Source organism: Geotrypetes seraphini, chromosome 2 (genome assembly GCF_902459505.1).
Source record: "Geotrypetes seraphini chromosome 2, aGeoSer1.1, whole genome shotgun sequence".
NCBI lineage: Eukaryota > Metazoa > Chordata > Amphibia > Gymnophiona > Dermophiidae > Geotrypetes > Geotrypetes seraphini.
The window spans coordinates 140,383,167-140,395,860 of record NC_047085.1 but is presented as its reverse complement, the minus strand read 5'-3'; the positions used below and the strand labels follow the sequence as shown (position 1 = coordinate 140,395,860).

Here is a 12,694-nt window from a genome sequence, read left to right as displayed (position 1 = left end):
ATCAACAGTAACTAGTTGTTCCAAAACGTTTGCACCAGCTCGCTCAAAATGCTGCAAAATCAACTTGGAAGTGTCCACTCAATGTCGTTTCTCATCAGCATTCAAACATTTGGGCACCCACTTGGTGGGCAGCTTCTGAATACCCAGCTGCTCATGGATTATACATCCAACACATTCCCTGGATATCTGTAGTGTCTCAGCAATTGTTTTAGCCAATATTTGCTGATCTGTCAAAATTAGGTCAGGCACATGGTCAACAATTTCAGGAGTTAACATCGTTTGAGGACTCCCAGACATTTGCTGTATCTTCGGTCTTGAAATCTCCATGCTGAAAGTTTGCACACCACTTCTTCACTGTGGATGATAGGCATTTATCACTCAATGTTTGCATCATACATTCCTTTGGAGTTTTTTTCTGCAGGAATAGGAACTTCATAACGGCTCAGAGTTCCACACTTGAAAATTCCACACTTTTTGCTGACGTAGTTCAATCAATGATCTGAAACGATGTCAAAATATAGCATTACCATTCTGCAAATTGTCACTTTGCAATTAAAACAACATTCTTTTCAGCTACAGTAGCAAAATAATGCTCAGAATTTAGAAAGTTGGTTGGGCTGAGAACCTTTTAGCACCCCCCTCATATATTCTGCTTAGATCTTTAATCTAAATACATCTTTGACATATCTCCTCTCACTATTTCATTTTTTCATTCTGTTCTATGGTCAAAGGGCCACAGTAGACAGCAGGGAAAATGATTTGTGTTGCTAATAAGCTAACAAGATTATATAGTATTGTTATTGTTGACATTTATTTGGAAAGCAACTTCACGCAGCAAATCTGAAGCGGGTGGCTTCCCATGGAGAAAGCCTGACAGCTCTGCATGCTAGTCCAATAATTAGTGCTCCTTTAACAGCCTGCCATCAAAATAAACTGATCAAAATATCTATTAAAGATCAAGGCATGCTGATCTTTTTCTAATTGCTAGGCACTGCTCAAAATGTCCTTTGCTTTAAAAGTAAATTGCAACTAAAAAAACCCAAAACCCAACAACCTCATATTCATGCCTCTGTTCCAATACATAGATATACCTCTAATGGCTATACATGAAAACCGGATTTACTTCGTAGATTAAATATCAAAAAACATCCGGTTGAAATAATCTTCACACACTCATAAATAGGTGCTCATAAAGGAAATACTTTGATACTCGATCCTCAGAGGGTAAATCTCCCGTTGGCTCAAATGGACAAAGCCCACCGAACCCGATCTTCATAGGATCTCATAGGATCAAAATATATCACGTATTTTTTGTCTAATCTTTTTTTATATATATAAATTCAATAGTTTTCATATAAATAGTGAATATAAAACTTTCACTTAGCTTGTGAATAGTTTTCATATAAATAGTGAATATAAAACTTTCACTTAGCTTGTGAATTTTATTTTAAAGAGAGGGAGCGCCTCCACCAACATGTCCATGTTTCACACGCTTTCCTCAAGGTCGAGGCTCCCTTAATATATTGTGTTACTCCACCGAAAACGCTACGTTTGTTGTGCTATCATACTGATTTTGCTAATCTGTTCCAATACAAGCATAGTTAAATATTTACAAATAGTACTGCAGCAGATGTGAGATTGTCAATGTACTCCGAAGCTGCAAATGTGAATTCCAGTAATAATAATCATGGAGTCATATTTGAGAAAGATAACATTGCATAAAGATAAGCATATGATTTATCTGCTTGTCTTTATGACCATATTCAGTGGCCCTTTCTGGTCAGGTAGCACTGCCGAGTCTGAAGTCCTAAATATAAACTTGGTCTATATTGCTGGCACCTACCTTTGGCGGAGGCGCAATTCTGTACCCAGCGTCATCACATCATTGACATGCGATTGGTGGCAGCTTTTGAGGCGGCCGCCAACAGTGCTGGTTATAGAATCCGGGCCTTAGTGTCTCGGCCTATCTTGCTAAAGAATATTCCTTGTAATATTATTATTTGGGTGACTCATTTTGTGAATCTGGCATTTTCTGGAAGAGTTTATCCTGATGCGTTATCATGGATTGTTCCGACTCCTCTTTTAAAATCAATGGGAGCTGACTCTCTTAAGAGAAAGCAGAGTTGCTTACTTGTAACAGGTAGAAAACTAACAGACCAGTAACCAGTATTTCCTGATTTTCTAAACTTTTGGAATTAAACTCTGCTCTCATTATTCGCAGTAGTACGGTTCTCGAAAATGTTTGCAAATCACAAAATCGTGAATAACGAAATGTTGAGTTTATGGGAAAATAGAGGTTAGGTTCCAGGAGTACAAATTCTGCCTCAAAATGGCAGAAAGTGGATCCTATAGAGAATATAGGGTTATATCCCTGCATTGGACAGCACTTGACGTGCCTGTAATTTACTTTCTGGACATTTGGGAGCCATATCTAGAAGAAAAGCTTGACCGTGAGGTGAAAGTGAAAACAAAAGAAGCCATTTTATTAAGCGCTGGTCTGCGAATACGCACAGTGGTGTGAATGGGAAATATTGGTTGCAATTGATGCAACTGTGGATGGGCAAAATCGAATAGCAAGAACTGACTGTATTGGTAAATATTGAACTTGTAGACTACTTTGAATTAATGAGTGTGCTCCATCTTACTCAACATGAACATAAGCATGGGTCAGACCAGAGGTCCATCGTGCCCAGCAGCCCGCTCACGCGGCGGCCCACCAGGTCCAGGACCTGTATAGTAGGGAGAGGGGAGACATGATCGAAACATTTAAGTATCTCACGGGACGTGTCGAAGTGGAAGATGATATTTTCTTTCTCAAGGGACTCTCGGCCACAAGAGGGCACCCGCTCAAACTCAGGGGCGGAAAATTTCATGGCGCCACCAGAAAGTATTTCTTCACAGAGAGAGTGGTTGATCATTGGAACAAGCTTCCAGTGCGGGTGATCGAGGCAGACAGCGTGCCAGACTTTAAGAATAAATGGGATACCCATGTGGGATCCCTACGAGGGTCAAGATAAGGAAATTGGGTCATTAGGGCATAGACAGGGGGTGGGTAAGCAGAGTGGGCAGACTTGATGGGCTGTAGCCCTTTTCTGCCGTCATCTTCTATGTTTCTATGTTATCTATACCCTTCTATTCCCTTTTCCTTCAGGAAATCATCCAATCCCATCTTGAACCCCAAAACCGTACTCTGTCCTATCACGCCCTCTGGAAGCGCATTCCAGGCGTCCATTTTGCTTCAGTTTAACATATCCACTGTATTTGATGGGGTAGATCATGCCTGTTATATAGATTGAATAAAATTGCTATTAATGGAAGAGTTCTATCTTGTTTTAGGGTATTGTTAAGTAAGAAAACCTACTGTGTTTGAAAGAGGAATAAACACTCTCCCTCTCTTGGCGCCCAGACTGGGGAGTTCTGAAGGTTCTCTCCATCGCAAACACAGTTCACATTTATTTGAGTGCTCTAGGAAAGGATTTATCATCTCCTTTTACTAAGGCACCCTAGCGTTTTTAGCGCACGCAGATTAGCGCGCGCTAACCCCGAACTATGTGGCTAGAACTAACGCCAGCTCAATGCTGGCGTTAGCAACTAGCACACGCAGCATTGTAGCGTGCGCTATTCCACGCGTTAATGCCCTAATGCAGCTTAGTAAAAGGAGCCCTAGGTGTTTCTATACTTTCGTATGCAGATGACTTTTTTTTTTTTTTTATATGTCCTATGCTGAAGAATTTTTATGATACCTTAGATCACCATCAAGTGGGGCTGCATATCCCCTGCCTGTCTCCAGAGAAAGCAGAGTTGCTTACCTGTAACAGGTGTTCTCCATAGACAGCAGGGGAATGCAGCCACACTTGCCTGCCCGCCATCCCCTCATCTCTTTTGCAAGAGACTAAACTGACGAGGGGAGGGGTTCGAAGATCAGGGTTCCTGCACATGGTCAATAAGCTTAAAAGCTTACTATAGCTAAGAGAGTACCGACGGTTTAGGCTCAGTCAGAGACACCATATTAAATGAAATGAAATCAATCACCTTAAAAATATTATTTCAAGAGTTGATGAGTGGGTTCAAGTTAATTTTCTAAAATTGAACAAACTTAAAACTAAGGTTCTGTGGTTAGGTCAAATGGGACCCTGTCTAGTTTCTGACTTTACATTACTTTTTGGAGAATTATTGAAGACTGAAGAAAAGTATAGGGTGTTGGGTATTAATTAGATTCTAACCCGTCCTTTGAATCAAATTTCTGTTTTGATAAAATAAATTGTTTTTTAGATTAAGACAGCTTAGATCAGTTTGCTCACTACTTACACCCCTATGCTCCAGGAAGATACAGTAGCTCAGGCTATCTTACTTCCATAATGTTGACCACTGTAATTCAATTTATTTTGGTATTACAGATAAACAACTGAGATGGCTTCAGCTTATGCAAAATATTTCATATTCGGCACATGTTAGAAAATTACTTAGATTAGAGTTTTCCAATTTAGAACAAATTATTACTGCTTTAGAATTCCGGTTGGCCCAGGCACCTAAGGCCCCTCCTGTGGGCGGGGCCTTAGACGCTTGGCCCAATCAGGCCCTAAGGCCCGACCTGCCAGTGGAAAGGTCTTGGGACCTATCTGTCCGGCCAACTAATTGTAAGTAAGGGGGTATCGGGGGTAAGAGGGGGGTGTCAGGGGTGGGGGGTGTCGCAGGGTCACAGGTTTGGGGGGTGATTGAGGGTTTGGGGGGAGACGATCGAGGGTTCGGGGAGTGCGTCGTGGGCAGGAGGGGTTGGGCTCCCTCTTGCCTGCTATGTCGTCCATCTTTATACCCCATTTTCGTACAAAAATTTATCCAAGTCACAAACGCATAGAAAAAGACCTTTTGGGTGCAGGAGGGGCCAGAAAAGTGATGGACTGGACACCCAGATATGGCACCAGAGTAGTGAGGTACCTTACAGGGCAATAATAATAATAATAACAGTTTATATACCGCAATACGTTAAGTTCTATGCGGTTCTATGGGCATTGCTGTGAACTTCACAAAAAGGGTGCCCCCCCCATGTGCAGCATCTTTCCTTGCCTCTCACCCATCCCCTTGTGCAGCAGCTCCGAGGGCTCCAAAAACAGCAGCAGTGCTCTCAACGGGCTGCTTCACAGCCTTCCCTTCCATGGTCAGGCCTTCCCTCTGCAGCATATTTCTATCCCTCCCTTCCATCTCTCTGTGCAGTGGAACCCCACCGACCCTCCCACCATAAGCCTGACAAACCTCCACTCAGAAACCTCCAAAACAGCAGCGACGGCTGTGATATGAACGGGCTGCTTCTCTGCCTTCCCCACCGAGGCCTTCCCTCTGCCGCGACACTGATGACAGAGCACTGCCGCTGTTTTTGGAGGTCTCGGGAGCTGCTGTACAAGGGGATGGGTGTTAGGCAAGGAAAGATGCTGCACATGGGGAGGGAGAGAGAAAGGAAAGAGGAAGAATTGGAATGGAAGAGAGGAAGGGAGAGATGATTATTGTACATGAAAAAAAATAAGACATAAGGGATTGGTTGCTGGTTCCCTGAAAATAAGCCCTAGTGCGTTTTTTGGAGCACAAATTAATGCAAGACCCTGTCTTATTTTCGGGGAAACACAGAAAACTGTGGACTTAAGACTAGTATTCTAGAACAATTAATTGCCATTACAGAATTTGCACTTAGCACACATTAGGCAACCTGTACAGAATTGCCTCCTCAGGGTGCAAAATCTAGTAGCCATGAATCAATTAGAAGGGAAGAAGTACAGTAGAAAGTGTTAAACATGAAAGACTTACATTTAAAAAAACAAAACACACTTACCTGGGAGTCATGTAATGGCAGACAGATTGCTGCTATCAACAGGAATAACAAACTGCAGAAGAAAAAGAAAAACAGATACTGTGTGCACTCTGCAAGCCCAGTGTTCTGTGTTCAACTTTGGAGGTTTTATCTTGCCAAGGTTATAAAAAGAATTAAAGTGGCTCAGAGGAAAGCAACCAAAGCAGTGTGGAGATTGCACCAGAAGATGTATGAAAATGACTTGAAGACCTGGCTATGTATACCCTACAGCAGTAGTTCTTAAGCCTGGTCCTGGAGGCACCCCACCAGACAGGTTTTCAGGATATCCACAATGAATATTCATGAGAAAGATTTTCATACAGTGGAGGCAGTGCATGTAAATCTCTTTCATGAATATTAATTGTGAATATTCTGAAAACCTGACTGGCTGGAATGCCCTATAGAAATGTTTAAGTACTTGAAAAGTATTATTGAACAACCACCTTTTCCATAGATGGGGAAACAACAGAACCAGAGAACAGGAAAATGAAGATGAAAGAAGGTACATTAAAAGCAACATCAGGAAATATTTCTTCACTGAAAGGATAGTGGATGCTTGGCATACCCTCCCATTGACAGAATTCAAAAAGGCAAGGGATAAACAGAGAAGGTCTCTTATTTTCATTCAAAGCTAAACTTATGACTTTCACACTACAAAAATTATAAAGTAGGGTAAACTTCACATAGCAGCAGCCACAACCCTGGATGGGCCACTCTGATCTTTATCTGCAGTCATTTTCTTTATTACCATATGTTGACTGAGTATGTAGGGTTAGGAAGTTTCCCTGTGGTGAAACATATCACCAGAAATATGGACTACAGTATGAGAGATTAGAGGTCTCCCTGTAGGGGTAACAGGCAAACATGCAGCTGTGTGCCCCTCCCAGGGCATCTCAAAACCCTACCTCCCCCCACCCCTCCTAAGGCGGTCTGTATCTCCTCCTCCCCCCCATGGTAAGCAACTCCCTTCTCTAACCATACCCCATGTCCAGTATGCCCCATCCCCGGTCAACAGATCTAATATTTATAACGTTCCATCCTCCCCTCCACCCCCCAGGTTCAGTACCTTCACCCTGCCAGGCCTACTACCACAATCCTACTGGGCTCAAAACAATATGACAGTCAGCACAAGCAGGCTTTTCAATACAGACCCACATTTAAGTGCTGTCCGTCTTGCCTCCTGAAATACAATCTCAGAGTGGGTAGGATGGGGCAATGCAGGTCTGTGTGGAAAGGCACATCACTGTACTTCTGCACCCCTAAATTATGTTACCCTTGGCAGACATCTGGGGTCGTACTCTATAAATGATGCTCAAAAAAAGAGTGCTGGAAAATATTGGTGCTAAGCGCAATTCTATAAAGAACATACCCTTCATAGAATAGCACTGGGGGGAAATTCTATAAGAGGCACCTAAAGAGAGGCACCAAAGTCAGGCATCTAACTTAATTAGTAAAATGGCTTTAATTAAGAGATTTAATAAGCTCATAAATGGAAAAAAATAAAAATTAATTGGGTGATAGATGCCATTAGGTGCCATGCGATAGGCATCTTTCTATTGTAGGATCAAGCCTAAGAAGATGGGCGCCTAATTCCAAGGTAGGCGTGTTTAGGGGTAGAGAAGAATTTAGGCGCCACTAGGAATGATTCTCTACAGGACTTAGGCGCCTATAATGTAGGCCTTTAAAACCCTGGCCTACACTACAGGCGCCTATGCTTTAAGATAGGCGCAATTCTGTAATAGGTGCCTAAGTGTGATTGACAAGAGATATGCACCTATATTATAAGTGCCTATCCTTTTAGACACCATTTACAGAATTTCTCCTGTAGTGCTAATTCCTGTGCCCTAACTTTGGGCACCAGACTTACACCTGCTAAAACCTGGCATAAGTGCTGATGCCCTAGTCAGGTACTCTTACCCATTATTCTATATAACGTCTGCAACTTTTCAGAATGCCCCCATAATGCCCTCCCGTGGCCATGCCTACTTTTGAGTTGCATGCTATGGGATTTTGGCACAAGTATTATAGAATAGCACAAAGTCAGATGCGAGCACAAATTCTAATTTGTGCCGATTACAGTAATATCAATAATTGGTTGTTAGTTGTCAATTATTGCTCTTTAAGGCTCATTAGACAATTAAGTTGTGCATGCACTTCAGGATCACATCCAAATCTGGGCTAGTCTGGCTAGTGACAGAGCCAATCTTGATGATTTAAATTTGGAGAGGTTACAAGGAACAAGGGGTTTAAGTCTTTCCATAGGACTGTTTCTTTAATGTTTAATATTTTTATAGACTGTGTAGTGTACAGGATCCGAGTTACATACAAATTCAACTTAAGAACAGTTTAAAAAACGGAACTTGTTCTTAACCCGGGGACTGCCTATATATGGACAGCTTAGGAGTAATGCTGGTTGCATGCACTTCTTTCTCTTTAGTTTCTTGTTCCATCTGAGAGTGCCACAACCTGCTGCTTTCTACATACCCTCATAAAAACTAATAGAGGCTGTTTAATCCACAACTTGCCCTACCATTGAGCAACTGATTTTTGCACATGGACCCTTTTTTTTGTCCCATTTTTCAGTCCTTGACTTTTGCAAATGAGACCCTGCATTGACCCTCTACATATTGCTCTGTATCTCCACCATTGGTTTAACCAACGCAAATGTTTGACTTTTATTTTAATTAATTACTAATTTCTGAAATTTATTTTCCCTCAAAATAAATACCAACTTGGAAACTCTGGTCAACTCCTACTTCTTGAATCAATAAATCTTGGTATTCATCTCAAGAAATAATATATTTATTAAACAACATGGTACTGAATTTTTTTCTGGAGAAAGAGCCAGTGAAATCATCACATCCATTCATGTTTCCTGAATAAAGAAAACCTGTCATGTGTAAAGCATCTTGTATTACTTATAAAGAAATGGAAAGGTCAGTACAGTTCTAGGCTATATTATTATACTAGACCAGTGGTAGGCAATTACAGTCCTCAAGAGCCAGAGCCAGGTCAGGTTTTCAGGATATCCACAATAAATATGCATGAGATAGATTTGCATCTCAAGGAGGCAGTGCATACAGATCCATCTCATACATATTCATTGTGGATATCCTGAAAACCTGACCTGGCTCAGGCTCTCGAGGACCGGAATTGCCTACCCCTGTACAATACAAAAAAAGTCTGAACTTTTGAGTTTCATAATATCAATGCAAAAACAATGTTGGATGATGCCTGAATATTGTAGCAAACTGTCCATACAATAACAGTAATATTTGTTTCAAAACAGTTGTTGTTAGGTGCCATCGACTTGTGTTCAAGTCCTAGCGACTTGATAATCATCATCAGGTTTCAAGGCAGAATACAGAAGTAGATTGCCGGGCCTGTCTTCTGCGTAGTATAAATTCAATTTTCTCACCATTTTCTCACAATCCTCCACCTCCAACACTGCCCAGATGGGTGGTACATCGTTAATCTGACATTTCCGTTGAAACCTGTCCGCCTTGGGAGACCCTGCTGGCAGTGAAACTACCGACGGTATAGCTTTCAGCTTCTCAGATGCGCACAAGCTCCAGTGGCATGACAAGCCCATGTACCATGACTGGAGTTCAAAACAGTAAAGGATTGTAAATTAACAAGATGTAAAGGAGTGATGTGTTTAACAATGGCAGAGGATTTAAAAAGTTGCTTACCTGCATATTTTTATCAAAGATATGTGCTGCAAGAAAATAAAATTGATGATTATTTTCTGTAGAAATGTCAAAACAGGGAATTAAGCATTTCCAGTGAACATAAGAACATAAGAACATAAGCAATGTCTCTGCTGGGTGAGACCCGAGGTCCATCTTGCCCAGCAGTCCGCTCACGCGGCTGCCCAACAGGTCCAGGACCTGAGCAGTAATCCTCTATTTATACCCTTCTATTCCCTTTTCCAGCAGGAAAATGTCCAATCCTCTCTTAAATCCCAGTACTGTATTCTGCCCTATAACGTCCTCTGGAAGCGCATTCCAAATGTCCACCACACATTGGGTAAAGAAGAACTTCCTGGCATTTGTATTGAATCTGTCCCCTTTCAACTTTTCCGAATGGCCTCTTGTTCTTTTATTTTTTGAAAGTTTGAAGAATCTGTCCCTCTCTACTCTCTCTATGCCCCTCATGATCTTATAAGTCTCTATCATATCCCCTCTAAGTCTCCTCTTCTCCAGGGAAAAGAGACCTAGTTTCTCCAATCTCTCAGCATATGAAAGGTTTTCCATCCCTTTTATCAGACGTGTCGCTCTTCTCTGAACTCTCTCGAGTAACGCCATGTCCTTCTTAAGGTATGGCAACCAAAACTGGACACAGTATTCCAGGTGTGGGCGCACCATCGCCCGATACAGCGGCAGGATAACTTCTTTCGTCCTGGCTGTAATACCCTTCTTGATTATACCTAGCATTCTATTCGCTCTCTTAGCGGCCGCTGCGCACTGTGCAGTCGGCTTCATTGACCTGTCCACCATTACCCCCAAGTCCCTCTCTTGGGTACTCTCATTCAATAACATCGCTCTCATCGTATAGTTGTACCTCGGGTTTCTGCTTCCCACATGCAATACTTTACATTTCTCAATGTTGAACTTCATTTGCCATTTTGTCGCCCATTCTCCTAGTTTGTTCAAGTCCCTTTGCAATTCCTCACAGTCCTCTTTAGTCCGAGCTTCCCTAAATAGTTTGGTGTCATCTGCAAATTTTATTATCTCGTACTTCGTCCCTGTTTCTAGATCATTTATGAATATATTAAATAACAGCGGCCCGAGCACCGAGCCCTGCGGAACACCACTCGTGACCCTCCTCCAGTTAGAGTAGTGTCCCTTCAACCCTACCCTTTGTTTCCTACCTGCCAACCAGTTTCTGATCCATCTATGTACGTCTCCGTCCACCCCATGGTTCTTCAGTTTCCGGAGTAATCGTTCATGGGGCACCTTGTCAAAGGCTTTTTGGAAATCAAGGTATATGATGTCTATGGGGTCACCTCTGTCCATCTGTTTGTGCATTGTGTAAATGAGGCTGAGTAGTAATAATAATAATAATAACTTTATTATTCTATACCACCACAATCTAACGACTTCTCGGTGGTTTACATCAAAGAGAGCTGGACAATCAGCGAATTACAATTCCCTGAATAAAAAGTTTAAGACAGTAGGGGGGGTGGGGGAAGGAAATTCTGTTTTGATTATTGATAAATAATATTTATGTACATAATTGGATTAGGGAGGGGGATATTATTTTTTATTATGAGAAACATTTGTAAGATTTCAAGTGTATTTGAAAGTTTAATTGATGTATGTTAATATTATACTTGATTTTAAGTTTTGAAATGAATAAAGATTAAAAAAAAAAGTACAATATATTTCTTAAGGATAATCAGAGTAGAATTATTATAATTATTAAAGAATTATTGCAATTAATGTAATTTCTATTTAGGAAATTAATCTATCAAATAGTACAGTTTTAATTTCTTTCTGAAAAGCGCCGTAGGTCAACCTGGCTCCACTAATGTAATTACCAAACCAGGACTGCTGTTTACTCGCTTGAAACATAAAAGTCCTATCCAAAAATGACCTGTATATATAACCAGTAATCTTTGGATAGGTGAATAAATTATAATTTCTGGTTCTCCTCGTGGGGTTGTATAGCACAAAATGAGACAAAAGATAGGTAGAAGCCAGTCCCCAAATCAACTTAAAACAAATACAAGAGAATTTGAATATTTGAATGACAGTCTTTTCTTTTCTCTCTGCATCCTTGGGGTGAATGGAAAGCCTTGGTGCTATGCAGACCAGGACACCCTCCAGCATCCAGACTAGTGAGAGGAGCCTGCCATCTCATTCTCAAGCCCTGATTTCATACACAAAAGAGCTATACTAAACCATATATTATATAAATACTTATTTATTTTGTTATTAACTTACTCATAATTTTATTACACCATATATCTTAAAATTAATTTGACCAATATTCATTCATACATACAATGAATATGCATTGAAAGCAGTGCATGCACATAGATCTCATGCATATTCATTGGGGAAATCCTGAAAACCCGACTGGATTGCGGCCCTCAAGGAGGGACTTTGAGACCCCTGATTTATATCATCTTAATACATCTGAAGCCCTCCCAATCTACCCTTTGAATCCCAACTTAAAAGTTCATTCACTATGTGAAACAATATCCATTTCTGATATCCTAAAAAACCTTCATCACTGTGCCAACTTTCACTTTCTCAATCCCTGGAGAGGGGATGCTGGTTTTGTAGCTCAGGTCTAGGTACAATGTTTACTGGTTCTGCAATATAACCAAGTTCTCCCTTCCCAGGCACAGATGTAAGGAAGTTCTTCTTCACCCAGAGAGTGGTAGAAAACTGGAACGCTTTTCCAGAGTCTGTTATAGGGGAACACACCCTCCAGGGATTCAAGACAAAGTTGGACAAGTTCCTCCTAAAACAGAATGTACGCAGGTGAGGCTGGACTCAATTAGAGCACTGGTCTTTGACCTGAGGGCCGCCACGTGAGCGGACTGCTGGGCATGATGGACCACAGGTCTGACCCAGCAGCGGCAACTCTTATGTTCTTATGTAGCTGGGTGGTTTAAATTCTGCTGCTCATCAGCAAGCAGTTATTGGATATTTCATATGAAAACAAGAATTTGTTGAAAATATTGGTAAATAAAATAGATGCAGACAACGGTAATAAAACTGATTTTCAATTTTCTTGTTTCTCTCCTCCTTTCCCTCTCCCTCCCCTAACTTAACCCATTTTACTTCTTCCTTCCTCCCTTACCCTGTCCTAGAACTCTGTCTCCCTTATTTTGGGTCTACC

General features: G+C 41.3%; 1 protein-coding gene across 4 annotated transcripts in view; it reads right to left on the bottom strand.

Annotated features, from left to right (window-relative positions):
- Positions 1-12,694, bottom strand: part of TMEM241 (transmembrane protein 241) — a 117,816-nt gene that overhangs the window by 69,499 nt on the left and 35,623 nt on the right. For all 4 annotated transcript variants that reach the window (XR_004538349.1, XM_033933883.1, XM_033933884.1 and 1 more), the window contains 2 exons: positions 9,532-9,557; positions 5,822-5,873 (listed from right to left, as the gene is read on the bottom strand). Coding sequence is in view for 3 of the 4 variants with exons in the window: in XM_033933883.1 (XP_033789774.1) it covers positions 5,822-5,873; positions 9,532-9,557 (78 nt within the window). In the remaining variant the exon portion in view is untranslated. The remainder of the gene's footprint in view (positions 1-5,821; positions 5,874-9,531; positions 9,558-12,694) is intronic.